The 19,164-nt window shown below is 35.9% G+C and overlaps 1 protein-coding gene across 1 annotated transcript in view; it reads right to left on the reverse strand.

Annotated features, from left to right (window-relative positions):
- EDIL3 (EGF like repeats and discoidin domains 3) overlaps positions 1-19,164 on the reverse strand; it is a 253,055-nt gene that overhangs the window by 68,032 nt on the left and 165,859 nt on the right. The window contains exon 6 of the mRNA XM_069880337.1: positions 4-185. Within this exon, the coding sequence (XP_069736438.1) occupies positions 4-185 (182 nt within the window). The remainder of the gene's footprint in view (positions 1-3; positions 186-19,164) is intronic.

The following is a 19,164-nucleotide window of genomic DNA, read 5'->3' on the forward strand; positions in this document are numbered from 1 at the left end:
TACCTGAATCCATGGCCATCTGTCATTTTCTGCAGCAGTCCAAGCATTCACAAGGCCCTTCTTATTAAGTCGTGCATAGTATGGATACCATTTCTGGAGTCCAAAAAGAGCTCGATGAGTGGATGATGCAGTAATTTGTTGGTTTGACACAATTCCTCCTTCTATCCCTAGTGGGCCAGAGCATCCTAGAAATTAAAACAAAAAAAGACATGAATGCAACTGAAATAATTAACTTTTCTAGTCCCAAATGTCTGTAATTACAAATAGCGTACAAATAGATCCAAAATGACAGGCCAAATACATAATTAGAAGGGATTTAAAGCACTCGAGTAGCATCAACTTTTTGTAGAAATGAAAAAAAAAGCACAAAAATATTACTTCTAAATAAATATCCCCCTTGTCATATTAATTATATACATTAAGCTTTCTTTTACTTTGTTCTGTCTGAAGAGTTGTGAGCTTCAGTTTTATGGATGCAATGAAAGAAAATTATCCTCAGTTTCAAATACTGAAATAATTCCTAAAAGCAAATTTAGAATTCTCTATACTGCAGAGTTCCATATTGCTGCTTTTGACATTCAGGTTACCATTTAGCCAATACAGTACAAATTGTTATTGCAGTTATCCTTAGAAATATGAAACCAGATGCTACTTCTCACTTACATTAAAAATAGTTAAACATCTTAGACATTTAGTCAGCAAGCCACAAAGTATGTATTTACATGTAATGTTCAGGTGTTCAGAATTTTATGTGCGGTATTCATCATTAATTTGTTCACCTGAAATACTTGTCAAAATCTTCTTTAAGGTCAGTATCTTTCTGCATACATTGTTGTCTGGATTCACTTTATTTGGATACAGGAACAAGAGCATTTAGTTATTGTAAGCAATCCAAACAGAGAAATTTTTGAAAAATCATTATGTACATTTTATTGGCAATCTACCTACTATTAAATACCCCTAAACACTTTCAAGTAAATAAAGAAGCAGAGATTAAAGGGAAGCTAATTGCAGGAACTACTATAGCAGCCAATCTTGCTGAGTTACCAAAAAGATCTTCTACTCTGCAGGTCAACTGGACTTCAGCTTTTTTGAATACATTAGGACAGACATTACACTTACACTTCAGTTTTTTGCAGAAGCCTGGCAATATATCACCTTCAGCAGTACCTGAGAATGAACTCTGAAATGGTATTGCTATGACATTTTTACACCATAGAGGCAGGAAGTCACAAAAAAAAAACCAAAACCCTCATTAATTTAAAAGTACAAAGAAGAACAAATGACCAGTGCAATTTGCTCCTTATGGCAGAAGCTGAGGCAGGGAGACAGTGCTCCGAGTCATGGTCTCTGGGTATTGTGTGTCACTGATAACAGAGAAAAATGCAAACTAAATTGCAGTCCTGAGTTGATTATGGAGCCAGATCCATGGACAAGCACATGCCTGTGCTCTGAAAAGATAAACCAAAGCCCTCACACAGGTGAGGCCCAAATGTGTTCCTTCTATGTAAAAATTGCTTACTTCCACGATATGAAATCCTGGCCCCACTGAAATTAATGACTGACTTGCACCATACAATGATTTCATCCACATTTTTATCAGTCCATGATGCTCGGGTAGAACCTAAAGTCCTCATTCTACTTTTCTGTGTAATGTATCATCCAAAAATAAAGGCAGTGTGTTCAGCACTGGACTAATAACTCTGTTCATGCTGCACAAAATGTAACAAAATGCAGTTCTCTCCTGCTGCTCTGCTTGGTGCATAATAGTGCCAGAAGAAAACAAGTTATTTGTCATCAGCACAGGCAGACACAATAAAGGATGCATTAAAAAACCTACCTATGCTGGAAAAGTGTAATTTTTCATCATGATATTAAGGGCTACTTAGAAATTGAAAGATCTATTCAAATCTTAGCTCTGTTTCTGCAATCTTTCCATCTAAACAGAATTAATTCCTTTGGTGTATAAGTTGCCATATATCCTTGCAAGCCAAAGGCAAACTAATTCACTTTCCCAAGAAAATTGCATATTTATTTTCAAAAGTTTCTTATATTTACTTATTACAATACTTTTATCATTTCATAACAGAAAAACAGTGTACACAGGTGTGTCTACGCATACATGTAAGCTCAGAAATACACACGGTACATACAGGATTGATTCCAGTTTCCCATGCAGTCAACCACCCCTAACAGCTGCCAGCTTAGATTGATAATTATTTGAAAATATAGATGGGACAAAACAGAATAGACCTTACCAAAGGCAGCTTATGAAAGAGGCAGCAGTTTTAACACAGATGTGGAGCATGTAGCTGTACTCTATCTCCTCATGGGATGAGGACCCTGTCAGCCTTGCTGGTGCTACCCAGTGACCTAACGGGAAAAATGCATGCGTGCAGCCGGGGCTGCAGCATGTATCTGGGCCTGTTTTGAGGGGGGTTGAAAAATCTTTTTCTTCAGCAGATTGTTTACAGAAGAAGAATATATTTTTGATGCCAAGACTCCGAATCTCCAATGGACATCTCAGCTTTGGCAGACTTGGAAGAGATATGGATGCCCATTTTATTTTTTGCTTACCCATCTCTGTTTGGGATGCAGAGCTTTGTGGAAAGTTTTGATTTGAAAGCATGGAAGTTCTCATGCTCAAGATGCAAATGTTATTTGAAATATGTGTGAATTCCTTACAAGAAAAAGGTGAATTTTCCCTTCTGAATTCAAAGCAATTACATTACCAAGTACAACACATAACTCTACTTTGTCAGCTGTGACCATATATGGTCAAAAGTGTTAACCTTATTTAGCTTTAGGAGGATTATTCCTGAAATCCAAAGCAAATCTCTAACTTCAGGGAATAGGCACTTCATTGTACAAGCTTCTTATTTTAATTACAGTTCCAGTCTTGGTTTGTTGTGTTTGTTAGCTTTTCAATGTGAGTTAAACACAAAATTTACTGCTTCAAAATATTAGAACTACCACAATAGGATATTTTCTACTTCTATATTCAGTTCAAGCATAGGAACATGAGGTGCATAGGGAATGTGAGACTATGATGATTTCTAAACAATATTAGCCTTACAATGTAATATATATATGTACACTACTAAGGTCTATATTTAGAGGACCATCTTTTTTTACCACTTTGAAGGACATCAGGTCATTCTCATGCAGCAGGAAGTTTGGTTTAAGATAAAACTTAATCCTGTTCAAGACATGCTTGCAGGTCCAAACCACAGAACTTGCTATGAAACCCTATTCTGATCTTAGCAGTGTTGAATTGAACAATGTCCTAAGCACAGGCCTGGCAGGCAGGCCTTCAGGAAGCCCACCCAAGGCCATCTCTTCCTGAGACGTGATACCTCCATGTGCATCATGACAGGGTTTTTTTTGAGTTGTCTTACCTTGAACCTGACCGTGTTGAATTTAACCTTCTGTTTCACAGCCAGGTTAACCTGTATTTTCTGTCTTTAAAACTCTTCAGTCCTTTTTTTCAATGCTAAGAACATTTCTTAAATTATCAGAATGTTTTGTTGTCTTTATTATTTATTGAACAGCCAGGACTTCTGCAGAGGTTTTGCTAGGACTCTGTGAGTAAGCTCCTTCCATAGTTAGAATTGCCCATTTACCTCATCCACTGTTTTGTTCTTTATTTTTAATCAGACACGATTCTACAAGAAAACTTTTCAATTTACTTTCTTTTATCAACTGAAAGGAAATACTTGAATACATTTTTGGATAGTCAAATATTGCAGAGCAAATGAACTTCCCCTAGCCATATGCTCATTACTTTAATCCAAATACTTCAATAGATTTGTGAGTCATGCTTTCACATTACAAAAACTCTAAAGGGACTTTTATTGTCTAAATTCCCAAGAAATTTACTTTGCTTGAAACCTCTCAGCTGGATAATCTACCCCTGCTTCCATCAAATGTGTTATATCAGTAGAAGTCTGGTTAAAGACTAGCTTCTGCATCAGATAGTCAATTTGAGACAAAAACAATACTTTCCTTCAAGTTAAGATATCAATATTTCCTTTTACTGCTTCAGCACCATGATATACCACTGACTACTAACAACGATGGAAAGAAACAAATGCAACTTATGGAGATTGTCTTTTAAATAAAATAGAGATACATATTTTGCAGAAAAAGTGTGAGCTGCATTATATTTTATTGTCTTTTTTATTAAATCCACAGCTCATTTAACAAAAATCTTGGGAAACTGCAGTCTCCAAGAGTGTAATAATATCACTACACTGACTCTGTAGAATTTAATCTGGTCAACACAGGAAAACGTTTTTTTAGTTAATGCTGACACACTAGGATTTGACAATCAGCTTGATGCAAGGAAGTAAAAAAAAAATAAAACAGCAATTAAAAAGCTGCTCGACAGGTTCATAATAGAGATTCACAAGGAAGATTTTGTCACTTGGAGTTGTTATTTTAGTGTCATTAAATAGCAAAATACTAAATAGTTTTAAATTCCACAGTGACAAGTGGTATGCACTTAATAAAACCCTATCGATGCTCCTCTTGTTCTGATCGAATGTAAACCTATGTCCACAATGTGAAATAGAGTCATAGAATCATAGAATAACCAGGTTGGAAGAGACCCACCGGATCATCGAATCCAACCATTCCTATCAAACACTAAACCATGCCCTTCGTGAAGATGATAGAAAGCAAAGGTGTACCAAGAAGCGTGACTGTTAATGGATGCAGTGAATCATAGGAAAAGTCCACACCAATGGAAAAGCGAAGGACTTATTTCTGTCTCTTCAGTTCTCCTGAGAATCTCCAAGTATTAATGCAAGATGGAGCGGTTGTAATACTGCCTTGAAGGCTTCTTTTACAGCCTCAAACTTCACTAGCTCTGAGATGTTACATATCATTTTGCAACACAAATCAAATGATCATTAGTCTAGATTTCACTTGTAGACCGAGCATATGGTGATCAGAGTTCTGCATTTCCAACCTTATCTCTTACAACAATAAATCCCTCCAGCTGAAAAAAAAATATTTGTGCAAAAGGAAATAGAAGATGACAGTTAACAACGTGTTTTACATTGATACCTCTTCAGACGTGAATTAGAATAGGGAAATATGTCACTTATACCACCTCTAATAGGGTAACAACAAATCATTTCAAGATAAAGAATTACTGCAGTAGGAGATAATAAACAGAAAGCACTAGGTAAAGATGTTACTTCAGTATTCTTAATGTGGACTTCTACATTTATGTCAGTCCACAAATTATGCAAAAACTCCAAATGATTAAAATATTGCTTGAACGTGTGAGGATTATGCCTCTGCAAACAGAAGAAAATGATTTCTTGGTTTTGATGATGAAACATACCTGATTTTGCAGTATGAATATATAGCTTTCATTTCCTTTGTTGGTTTGTCACTAGCTAGCATCATGAAAACAAACAGAGGCAAAATTGAAGGCACGTGAAAAACAAATCTACTTTAGACATCTGCAGTTCTGTCTTTCTCCAAGCACCTCGTTTTATGGAATGAGATTACTCTGGCTGTGCTTAGCATAGCACGATAATTGTGCTGAACACAAATCCTCACAACGGGATTACAGATGACCCTTGATATTGCAGTAATTAATGCGGATATATGCATGGATTCCCTAATATTCAATATAGGCTTCAGCCTCCTATTTATTTTCATTCCTTCTGCCACCCACACATCTTTGCCCAGTTTGTTCTGTAACGGATAGCTGTCTTTACGTAACAGTGAATTTATTCTTATAGGAGCTGGTTAGATTGATATGGAAAATCATTTGGCATTCTGCTAACAAACTACCTATCCATGTGCAATCTATGAAGCCATGTTCCCATAGGGATTTTTTTTTTCATGACCAGGGCAGGTTAAGGATTAAGATCAATTTGAATAAAGGAGAAATAAAGGATTAACACGAAAAAAATACCTTTCCACAAATATTAAACTACATTCTTATTATAGAAGTTAAATTCATATGAGTTTCAAGTTGTACTACAAAATAATTGGCATGTAGTCATACACATTTAAGGAATGACTGACACAGAAACAATAGAGTTTAATTGCTGCATAATAATAATTGATTATTATAATCATCTTCGTTTGAAATGACAACAAAGATATGCAATTCCAAGTTCTATTTACCAATCCCAAGATTTTTTGTTGGATCTGGACCTGGGTGGCTCTGGGTGGATAAGATCTGTGGAGCTGTGGATTAATTACCTCCTTTTCTTCAAGTCATTGTAAATGGTTGTGGTAGAGAATACAGTCAAGTAACAATTTTAGCAAAACTTATGCATGTAAAAATGAAATAGGAACTTACGGGATTTAAAAAGAATCTTTTCTATTTGCTGCTGCTTAGTCTTGTGTAATCTATGCACTTCTCTCCTCTTGATAGAAAATTTTCTCCAAAGAATAGAAGGAAACTTAGCAGCATTATTTGCCAATGACAGCCAGTGTTCTATAGAAGTTCAACCTGATTTCAAGATAGCTACAGACAACTTCTTTCAGAGTTCCTTAGTTTTATATTTACATCTATTTGGCCTTTTTTTGTCTATGGAGTGTGCAACACAGACAAAAACCTTACCTATTAGGCAAATGCATTATATTATAATGTATCCATTCTTCTCCCTAAGTTCATCCCAAAGATCATGTTTTTTCTCTGTCACAGGGCAACATCTGTACCAGAAAACTATAATACTTAAATAAACTGGATGAATATATCTTAAAGTGGTAATATTAATGTTTTGAGGAACTGCCTGAATTCCTAGAAAAAAAAAAAAGCAAGCTAAAGAATATTTATACCAGGACTGCAACATGGCTTTCACCACTTAGAAAGATCATATTCTGCCTCGCAACTGCAGTGACCCACTGATGCAAATGCATACTCACAACTGGGCTGGCTGGTGGTAATTCTAATTTCAGACGTGCTAACTGAACAGGAAACCTTGGTGATTTATTTTACATCTATTAAATCCTACCAGGCAAGGTGAAATACTAACCAACTACTGCCAGTTTGAAGGCATCTCATGACATATCTCTGTGCTTAAAGATTGGTTCTTCTCAAAATCTGTCTGTTACAAAAAGCAGCTTTGAAGAAAAAGCAAACCCAAACATTCTCTTGTAAGTAAAACTGGAAAGACAAGATCTAGTTACACTAAAAGATAGTTTACATTCTTCTAGCAGGTCTACAATGGAAATCAGGGGGATTACAACATCAGTGTGATTAATGTAATCAATGTAATGTTCATTAGCCGGGAGAAGAATACATCTTTTCAAGTGGCAGATCTCATTTTGCTGCCTAGAGACATCCTTTCTGGGTTTGTGGTTGTTTCCTGCCCCTACTCCCTACAGAACAGCAACTCTTCCTAGAAATTACAATATTACTTGTTACAAGATGTAGTAACTGAAATTTTCTAAAAACTACTTTCAGCACTAATATGAATTCTACATTACAATGGAACACATGTTCTTCAGAAAAAAGTAAAAAGATGGCAATATCCTGAAACGTATTGCTGAAATGATACACTAAATATGAGCTGTATCCACAGTACTGAACACAAACTGCATACAAATGGCTGTTATTTAAATATGACTACCCAGAAACAGCAGTTCATATAGCCTATTTCCATCCTCTTCTATAACACATCTAACTTTTTAATAACTGGAAATTCAGATATTGGCATTTAGATCTTGTTCCTGGAAGCCATTTGATGTAGGCAATAACCTTATATTCATGTAAAGCAGCTTTAAGGATCAGGTCTTGAAGTCCTGTTAAAAATACTGAATTAATTTAAAGGTCATGGACTTTCATTAGTCTGGGAAAAAAAAATCAGAATGAAGATTCAAAAATTATCTTAGCATATGTGTGGTAAAAGAAGTGTTTCATTATTACAGCAATATAGTAAAATGAAATGTAATACTTTAGACTCCGTCATGTATTTCAAATCTACATCAAATTTGTATACACACTTCTCTTACCCTCTTCTTTTTTCCTTATCAATATCTCTTTTCACCATAACAAGGATATTATTACAACGTGTTTATATTTAAAAATAGCTAACGAAACACAGCAAACACAAGGGATACAATTCATGTGACCCAGCTTCAGCCATCTACAAGAAATGTATCTACCCTAAACTAGCTGCTTAGGCTCTTTCTGTCATCAGCGGGAAGAAAGAGGCAATTCTAAACCACAATTTCTTTAATTCCATTACCTATTAAGAATGTGTTTAAGACAGATGTAGTCACCTTTACTGTTTCTGTTGATGAAGGATCAAGGCTAGAACACTGTCTTCAGCTTAGTGCCTAGGTTTATGAGTCTAAAATTAAGTGAAATGAATTAGATGAGTTTTAAAAACACTGGAAAGACATTGCTTTAAAAATGATTAAAAAAACCCAAGCAAAATCAAACCAAAGATTGAAACAAAAAAAACAAACTAAAAAACCAAATTATTCATTGATTCAGCACTTTTTTCTTCTTGGAAGCCATTCTTAAACAGAACACTTTATAAAAATGTGCCATCCACGTTGTTTTTAAAAATTAAGTATGAATGTATTTCAGTCCCAGTCAGTCCCAGGTTATTAGAATGACAACTTATATGCAAAAATTCTGTCAGTTTTCCTATACAAAAGTAATATTTTGCTTTTATCTGGATGGACAATCAGTATATTTAAACAACTGGAAGAATTTTTGATTGTAGGAATTGCAATTTGATTTCTAGAAATCAGAAGCCCAAGAATTATTTTCATTTTCCAGAAGGTGCTGTCTTTGCTTATGTATGCAGACCATACATGTAAAGATATACTACGACAGACTGAAGAAGAGCTGAAATCTTAAGTTACTGGAAGCACTAGTTTTGGCTTTTTACATTCGATTTGTCTCAGTCATGCTTGCACAGAGCGAGCAAGTTGTGTTGAGGTATTGTGAAGGACAGTCACACATCCCAGCTCATTACCTGATTGTCTCATAGAATGGCTTCAGTAGTCCATAAGCACCGATTACAATGTACCAGTACAGCTGGAGATTACATAAAGACAGTAGGCATATTCCTACATTTTTTAATGTATTTGCCCCCTTTCTTCTGTCAAGCATGTCCTTAGCAATATCTCATCAGCTCTTGAGTTCAGGACATTTTTTCCCTCAAAAACAGCCTCTGCTTCTTTATGTCATCTCTTAAAACAGCACTTCTAAAAATATACAAACCCTATCCTCACCATAGTCCCTCCCACACAGAGGCAGATTTTCACTTGGAATTAATCCGAAATTGTGCAACAGCTGTGTATGAAATGCTGAATTTTTATATTTTAAAACTCTGCAGTTCTCTAGACGAATGTTAAAAACACTGTTACCAGAAGGGATGTTATTCTACCGCACCTACATTAGCTATAAATCTGATTTTGCTAATCTGACCTAAAAATCTCTGGCTCAAGTGAATCAGTGCTTTGGACTTAAACTGTTCAACTTCTCATTACATGAACTTCTCATCCCATGAACTGGAATTTGAAAACACAGAGAGGACAAGGCTGCAGACCACAAGCTCAACTTGACACATTTTAGCTACTGGCTGTTTCAATCATTCTGAAGCTAATCAGGTCGTTTGCTTACTTCATGTAGCTCAAATGCTTTTTCCACAATCCGATGTTCTGATCTGAGTGATACTGAACAACTTTGTTGAGGCAACTCATGTTAATTGTTGTTCTGAAGACTAATCCTAAGGGGAAGACCAAATCAATGTTTTCATTTCATTGAAGAAATTTAATTGGCACCTCCACTGAGACAAGGTAACAGATCACATGTTCCTCTCTCTAAATAAAATGTTACAGATACCTATTTTATTTTGCACTTCAGTAGACATGAAGAAGACAAATGTCTGTGATTATTTCAGATAGTTTTTATATGTTAGTGGATAAAAATACTAAAGCCACAGCATTTACAACATCCAGGCAACTCCTGGAATAGCACATTTTTGCCAAGCCCTGGAAAGTTTATAAAGACATTCAGCTCTGAAATTTGATTCACGTAAGTAATTTGTCTCCATAAGTTTGCTTTGCAGATTGAAAACAAAACAAAATGGATTCCCTTGACCTATTAACATTTTAATTATTAATACTCTGAGTTCTGAGGTGTGATTCCAGTTAGTAGCCAGGGTAGTACTTCAGCACCAAGGTGAAGAATATAATTAATCTTGATTCATGCCTTCATATAAGATACTGTCTGTCAAAGGCAACATCTTTGCCAATTTGCATCAGTAGATGCGAATGAACACACAGACACTTCCAGATAAGCAAACTTTTCAAATTGATGTTGTGTTAAGCTTTAAGTCTTCACAAGGTGACATGAAAATGAAGTGATCAGTTATGTTTCATGCAACAGAAGACAGCTTTTCAGACAGTAATGGGAAGAATTGCTACCCATTTGCTGATATGCCCAAAGAGATTAAATGCTTTTTGTGCTGATGTAGTGTATCATCCAGCAGTGGTGCATTATTGTGTTATCATACTGGTCAACACAGTTCATGTGTGTAAGCAACAGCTATCAGAACTAACCTAATATGAAGAAATTGGATGTTATGTTCTACTTCTTAACAGTACCATTACTGCTAATTGACTATCGTGCTTCCATTACCAAATCCTCTCTTCATACATTTATAGTAAGGTTGTAAATGTCACTTTAGAGCCTTTACTTGCTCTAAAGACTTTGTGCTGAGGACACAGACTGAAAATAAAGTGAGTTAAGTCTTAGATAGTTTGAGGATTCAAAAAATGGAAGCAAAAGGTTTACTTTGAGTTCTTTTGGCACCTAATAATGACTTGCTCTTTCCAGTGGTAATGTGATTTCTTGATATAGTGTTTTTAGGAATTGTGCCTAGATGATAAAGCTAGATTTAGGGACTACAGAGCTGCACCTATAGATCAGTGCTCCACTCCCATCTACAAAAAAACAGCTCCAGTGTGCACTGTGAGAACCACAGACTTTGGCATCTGGTAAGCTGCTGAGTCTGTAATTAAGAACATTACATACCTGGATAAAGGCAATTTGTTGGAAATGAGCCAACAACACTTCTGTAAATGGCAATCCTGCCTCACCTAATGGAGTTCCTTAATGGTGACAATATATAGAGAGAGGAAGGATATACAGTGGACTTGGATTTTCAGAAAGCGTTTGATAAGGTTTCATATAAAAGGCTCTTGCCAGGGAGTGTGAAAAAGGCCCTGCTATAGGCAGAAGCCTAATTAAAGAACAGAAGGCTTTTCAGGATGAAATGTCAGCAATGAGATGCCCTGAGGATCACTCCTGGAGTCAGTTTTACTCATCAGTATCCTGGAGGAATGTATGAATGGGGAAACAGTCCACTTTGAAGCTACTAAGCTCTCTTGATCGCATGCCACTCTGATGATGAGCAGCTCTAGAATGACACAGAACACTGAATGCGTGGTCAAAAAGGTGACAGACAAACATCCGTGTACACAAATATAAGATATTTTATCTACGAAAACAAGCTAAAAAATGCCCACACATTATTGAGTGTTAGGCAGAGAGTGAGATAGAGTTATTAGAGAGTGAGATAGAGCATTATTTTACAGGTATTTGAAACTGGTGTGACCAGATAGCATGTGCAGTTCAGGCCTCTGCATTCCAAGACGGTGTAGAGCTAAAAGAAGCATAGAGGCTGGCAGTCCAAATGATTGAAAGGAAAAAAACAAGTATAATCAGAAAAGGGAATAAAAATCTAGTACTTTTTAAGCTTGAGAGGAAACGGCCAAGAAGTAATATGACTGAACTTTACAGTATAGTTCATCACACCTTCATTACTGAAAATAGGAAGCACTCACTGAAATTCACAGGAAAACAGCTTAGCACATACAAAAGAAAGTACTTCTTTGCACAGTGGGTAGTGATCTTTTGGAGCCTTCTAGAGGTAGATACAGGATCGACGGGTGCAAAAATAAACAGGACAAATTCAGGCACAATAGGCCCTCAGATGATAATAAAGAGACTGACTAGGGGTGTAATCTCTAATATTCCTACAGGAAATGTAGACCTGGAGGAGATACAATGGTAACAAATGACAGGAAGCGCCCAAGCCTACATTCTCTCCTTAAATAATATTTGTCATTACCACAGTTAGAGACATGATGGTAAGCCAGACAGACTGCTGAACTTTCTGACCCAGTATGATGCCTTTGCATCTTCTTAAGAAATTTCCAATAAAATGGTAGTGAAATTTAGCTAAGAATCCATTATGTAATTCATGTAAATAGTCTATTTAAAACAGTCCTTCAATTAAACAGACTGCATACATAATGAATAAATAAATATAGCAGTTCGATTAAGAATAGATTTTAAAACACTATTATTTCAGAAGGCATCTCCTTTTAATATCATTTATAGGCTTTTTACTTGTTGTTCTGTAGGAAACTTAATTATCCAATAATATAATATAAAGTAGGAAAAAAATGTTTGTTAGGGGACTGCCAAGAAGTGACTTATATTTCTAAGTGGAAAAGCTAAGAAATAATATCCCCTTTCCTGAAATTCCTCCAAATTATACATGGTCAATGAAGCCACTAGATAGCTATGACTTTTAATTCCAGCTGTGCAGAGAAGAGATTGGAGGTATTAGAGAACATCATCTGGTCACAAAAATCCAAATCTTTTAGCATTTTCCTCTTTCATAAATTAAGCATAAATTAATATTTGAACATATGGTGGATAAAATGCTCTCATATTATTTACAAAATTCCTAGACATTTGAAAATATATAGACTGAATTAGTAAATTTAGCTTATGACTATGTAAAGAGAAATATTCACAAAATGTTACAAGAAAAGGCAATTGAGAAGTTACCTATCAGTGATACATATATGACCACAGCTCTGTTTATAAAATTCATCTTGTTGCATTAAACTCTAATAGCTGAGTAAGACCCCAGGAGACCATACAGTGCTGACAATGTCTCTATTAAGAAATTCCGAATAAAGTTGCACACAACAAAATTACAATTAATTACACAGCCCAGTAGTTGATCCTTTTGATTCAATAATGTAGCAACAGCACTAAACTATGCTATTATCTATCCACAACGACTTATCAACAAATTTTAACACTATGTTATAAAAATATACACATCTCAGTTGAAATTCCCAATAACCTCTTCATCATACATGCTCTGTGCTCATGTAAAAAGCTCACATGACCCTGGAAATATCATTATGCCTTTCTTGTCTAAACATCTCTATGTAAAATTTGTAAAATTTCTTGTGACTTGAGATCTTTTTGGCTTACCACAGATCATAATATTTCAATGATGAACATTGATCTACTATCTTACCTGGAGCAGGACTGATAGAGCAGGAGAATTTGTTAATCAACTTTGTCTTGTATAAGTGGACCTAATCTCAGTACTAAAGAGGAATGCATGCACTTAACTATAGTATCTCTTCAATAGGCATTCATTTGTATCTAACAACTCTAAGGAGAATGAATTGCAGTTTGGAAAATGGAACAACTTGAGTTGAAGGTTTTTGTGTTTCTTAGGAGTTGTGAAGTTTTAAATGAACAAGACTAGTACCTACTCATAGAAGAACTACATACCTTCCTTATCTGATCAAATTTTAAATGGTGTTATTCATACCCTAGCCCTTGGCATACTGGAAGTTATGGGCTGTGTCTCTCACTGCCTTCTAAAGGTGCTCCACTATGCATAAAAGATGCCAGCTGTATCAGAAGTCAGAATCTGCTTTTCCTTAAGGCCCCTTCTTGGGTCACAAAATAGTGCAGTAATATTTCTCTTTCCCAAGAGACAACATTACTCTGCATTACATCCCTTATGTGTGGGCAGGTGTAGTTTTTACTGTTTACAAAAATTACGCTACACTTCAACTTTTCACACTGGCTAATTTGTCCAACTCCCAACCCATTAGCCTGCCTTGGTGAACTCCTTGGGGTCTACTTCTCCATTCTCCTTATACTTAAAGGTGACACAGATATTACTAGGCTAGATGATGGCTGACAATTAGGTTTTCCATATTGAATCAAACTCCACTTTATAGTGTATTAAAGTATCTGAAATTAGGATTCTTTACCACTAAATACTAATAATCAACAGCACCAGAAAACTAGGGTTTCAATCTTTAAAACAATGTGCATTTAACACTAAAGAGATCCAACTTCTTAGGCCACAAGGGCAAACACACTGCACTTAGTTAATAAATCATATTTTACTTCCAATGGTTATGTATCTATGTCTGAGACATTTAAAACTACAGCTTTTTTACATGATGTTACTTGTGCCACCTTGCCTGTGGAGAACTCATAGGAGAGCCACCACCGCTGCAGCAGAGATGAGAAGAGGCTGAACAGATTCCACCATGTGCTTTGGGAACTGAATTTAGCTCTTGAGGATTCTCCATCTGACACTTTTTATCAAAATTTCCCAGGTCTAAAGGTGAACAAAAGCTAATACTCACACAAATTTGCACCTGATAGAAAAATTAAAGGCACTGTAAAAACAAAATTTTGGAAAGACCAAGATGGTTTGAAAAAAGAAGAGGAACAGGTTTCAGTAATCACAGTAAAATCAATTTTCAGTTTCCTTGTATAGGACGTTTTACTGCTTTCCAGAAAAGAAAGGACACTTTTCAGAAATATTGAAGAAAAAGAATCACATTTGCACACAGTGGATACAAGGATTTAAATTTTCTTTCAAAATTAGAACACCCAACAATATCTGCTTCTCTGAAAATGTGATGTAACATGATTACTTATTATGCTACACCTAGGATGAAATTTCAAAACAAGTAAAAGTGCATTGCATAAAACCAGGAACAGAGTAATTATGAAATTAAGTGTTAGCAACAGGAGCATAAATGGGAACTCATATTCTTAGGATAATAATAAATACAATATTACAAACTGCACACTGAACTTGATAGAGAAGGTATGCATTGTTACCATCAATTGTATTGATTTGCCAACAAAGGAAAATTATATTTATGGGTGAGCTCTATCAAACTGATTTTGCTGGGTCAGTCATGGTTATTAACCTGTCCATCAGTTTTAAAGGGTAAATGTTTTGTTTGATAGTTTCCTGTAAACAAAAAAACCCAAGAGCTGGCCAAATTACTTTTAGCATTAATATTAGGAAATGATCATTGATGCAAAGGAAAAGAGTTTGAATTAAGAGTAATTCCATCAGCTTTTCTTGCCAAAGTGATACATGTGAATTTTTAAAGATTTAACTCTACTTCAATTAAAAAACTCTCTCACATCCAAATCCCAATATATTTACACAATGACAGAAAGACACTAAGATTTCTTTCTCAGTATTGCATTGTTGTCCAATTTTTCATATCTGTTGACCTCCTCATTTATTTTGAATGAGCAACGGCCTCAAGTAAGTAATGCTATGGCTAGTGATCCTCTGTGCTGCAGGAGTGCATCCACATGAGGCAGCTCTTGGGCTCATGGTCACTGCCTGTAACCATGGAGGCATGCCATTTGCCTCCTATCTCACAGCCAATGAGCAACTGCCATTCTGTGCAGAAGCCTGAAGAAGCTAGTAAACAGACTAAGTTGTGATGAAAGTCATGCTGCTTTGCCTTCTAGCACACTCAAACATAAGATTCTGGAGATATTCTGAATTTCTGATCATTTAGTGGAATGCAACAAATGAGCATAATGGTGGTCAGGGACTAAAATAGATGCAACCTACTGGCATTGCTCATTCCCCTCCTACGTATCTTACACATTGCTGCACTCGTGCCTAGAACAAGAGTTTTGCTGGATTCTCCATCTGTTCAAAGCAGCAGGAGCTGCTTGCCTCAGCGTGAGGTTGATCACTGAACACATTAAATTTCCTTCTCCTTCTGAAAACTGCAAGTGAGAGCTGTGCTGAGCCTGGTGATTTTAGTTCATTTAGGGCTCATGTAACCATGTTTACTTCCATTTTCTCTTTAATTCATGTGGATTTTCATCTTTCATGCTTGGCTTGAATTCTAAGTCCAAATGAATCTCAAAAATGTGAATCAACTTTCAGATCTCCAACTTTTCAACTCTTATGCCATACTTGCCTTGTTTGTTAACTACTGCAAATCTCAAGGTAGTTTCATGATCAGGAGTTTATGTGGCTTTAAACATTATCTTACTCTCGTTTTTTTACTCTCATTGCTCATTCTTGTGTCCACCAAAGGGCAGCAGCAGACTAGACCAGGTTGATTCAGATGGCAAGCAACCCACCACAATGAATCTATTTTTAAATAAATGGCCTACATTTTATAGATACTAAGAGCTGAAAGAACGTTTTTTTCAATTGTACTAGTACTTGAAACAGAAATAATAGTCCTGTGACTTGACTACTGGGAAGTTTGTTGGCCTAGTGCTGTTGTAACTTGTTATTTTCATATATTTAGAATCATCAGGTTTTTTTAATTGAAGATGTTTTTCCATGCTTTCAAGGGGCTTTTTGTGTCATAATAACCAGTGGTTTGTTTTTAACTTGCTTCTACTGGATACAGTTTGACATTTATTTCTTTTATAGTACCAATTCCTTTCCTGCAAATTATTTATAATTTCTATGAGGACATAAAAAAAGAATGTGCATTATTGACCAGGCCAGGAATTTAAAAGCTATAGAGGCTACTTTGAGAATGTGTGTCATAGACTTTGGCATGCATAAAAATGCACATAAAAGTTCTTCCAACACAGGCACAGTGGATGTATTTATAACATAAGTATTTTTTTCTCATCTACATTTTGTGAACATCTGTAATGTAGCATGTTACGTGGCAAGCATAATATAGCGTAACGTGGCTAGGAGGTTGAGGGAAGTGATTCTGCCCCTCTGTTCATCTCTTATGAGACCTCATCTGGAGTTCTGTGTCCAGTTCTGAAATCCTCAACATAAGAAGGATATGGAATTGTTGGAACAGGTCCAGAGGAGGGCTACAAAATGATCTGAGGGCTGGAGCAGCTTCTATATGAGGACAGGCTGACTGGAGAAGAGAAGGCTCAGAGGAGATCTTATAGTACCTGAAAGGAGCCTACAAGAAAGCTGGCGAGGTACTAATCATAAAGGCTTGTGGTGATAGGATGAGGGTAAACAGGTATAAGGTGGAGAGGGGCAGATTTAGACTAGACATTAGGAAGAATTTCTTCACCATGAGAGTGGTGAGACACTGGAACAGGTTGCCCAAAGTAGTTGTGGCTGCCCCACCCCTGGAGGTGTTCAAAGCCAGAGTGGATGGGGCCTTGGGCAGCTTGATCTAGTGGGATGTCCCTGCCCATGGCAGGGGGGTTGGAACTAGATGATCTTTAAGGTCCCTTCCAACCCTAACTACTCTATGATTCTATGATTCTATGTTACTGAAAAAGTACGGTTGTACTGCTCCCTCACTGTAAAGATCAGAGAGATAGAAGACAGTAGGTTTAATCTTCTCAACAAAGTAGTTCAAGCTAAAATGAGATGTTACAAAGGCAAGTTGCAGATGCTTGAAACGTAGTCTTGTCTTCATACTGCAGCTATGGACACAACCCAAAGGGTAGTATTGTTCTATGTGACTCATACAGTAAAAAGACAGGACGTAAAATATACATGTTATGTCCTAAGGGCTTGTGGCCATTTTTTATGAAGGTTTTTTGTCAGGTGCCTGAGTAAAGATTGCATTTTCTAAAGCCAAATCAAAGTATAATATTGAGAAATGAATCTTCAAAGGGAGACATTGCTATACAGTACAACTGCAGGAAGTTTTCAAAGTATCCAAATACACAGGACTGAGTACTTTGTTTCAACATCAGACACTGGGAGTTCAGTCTCATTTTCCTGTTGTGTTGAATGAAGAACTAGAATTTTGATCTACTGAGCCTAATCTTGCACACATTTGCATCTTACATAGGATGCCTGGACAAAGAAGCTCTGCAGAAGGGCTAGTGTGCTTTACTGTTTGAAGACTCAGTATTAGTTTGATTAATATTTCTCAGTAGGTCATTGAAATGCCTGGAAGAACATTTCAATTTCAACAATGTGTTCTGTTATTTCTATAACATTTATTGCCTCTTTGCACTTTTATGCTATACAGTATCGAAATGCTAGCCAGACTATTTCCAGAATGGCATAGCCTCAGCAAACCTCATTATTTTCAGCAAAATAAAGATGAGTCTTGTTAAATGCAAATATAGAAACTATTTCATCCATGATTAGCTGTTATAATTAAAAATGTATATAAAATATCATCTTTACTACTGATACATTTAGCCTGTCATTCAGCATTTATTTATCTTCTTAAATATTTTTTGATTTTATACTTAGAGCACATTCAATAAAGCACATGACAAATTACCTAGTCTGAGTTGAAGTGGGTTAAAGCCACTTTTAACATCTAAAAGGTTGCCCTCTTGCACTTTCAAAGTATATTTCTAATATGTTTCTGTTAGAAAATATTTCTGGAATCCAGGGTGGTCATAGATCTAACATTACCATTAACTTTATAGCAAATCAATACATTTCTTCTAAACACAAAACTTCTTCTATTCTTCTCTTTTTTTGAGACTAACCACATGTCTTTCCCTAAAAGTAAGGATGTCATGTGACTGACAAGTTAACTACCCTGAGCACATTAAAAAAAAGTGATTTAATTTCTTTAAGGTTAATATGTGTGCATATATATACACACACGTGCACATATACATATAGCAACAAAATCTCCATAAATCTTCCATGCAAGTCCTGAACTTGTGGTCGAAGTAATGACAAACAGAAATGTATATATTCACTGAATTTTATTCATTTTATCACTGGTAAATGAGCTAAAAATTGCAGCTTTTTATTTTTATTAGTTTTTAAGAGAAATACACCAAGAGAATTAAAAAAAAAAAAAAATTCTTATCTTTGCCTCAGACATGAATTAAATAATAGGTTTGATTCTCTCGATTAGAGTGTCCTCTAATCAATATTTTTATCAAGTGTTAAGTCTTGATTTCATGCCCAGGCTCTGTCCCCTGATGTACCTTTGTACCGGACCAGTATTTGTGTGGCCATGACAAAGAACAGACCTGTTTCATTAATCACCATTTTCATTTCCTAGGTCAGTTTTTCCTGGGACAAGAAGACAAACAGTAAAACAGCAGCTAAGAATAAGGAGCCACAAAAGGAGTAAAAG

This window comes from Phaenicophaeus curvirostris, chromosome Z, assembly GCF_032191515.1.
Source record: "Phaenicophaeus curvirostris isolate KB17595 chromosome Z, BPBGC_Pcur_1.0, whole genome shotgun sequence".
In the NCBI taxonomy this organism is placed as follows: domain Eukaryota; kingdom Metazoa; phylum Chordata; class Aves; order Cuculiformes; family Cuculidae; genus Phaenicophaeus; species Phaenicophaeus curvirostris.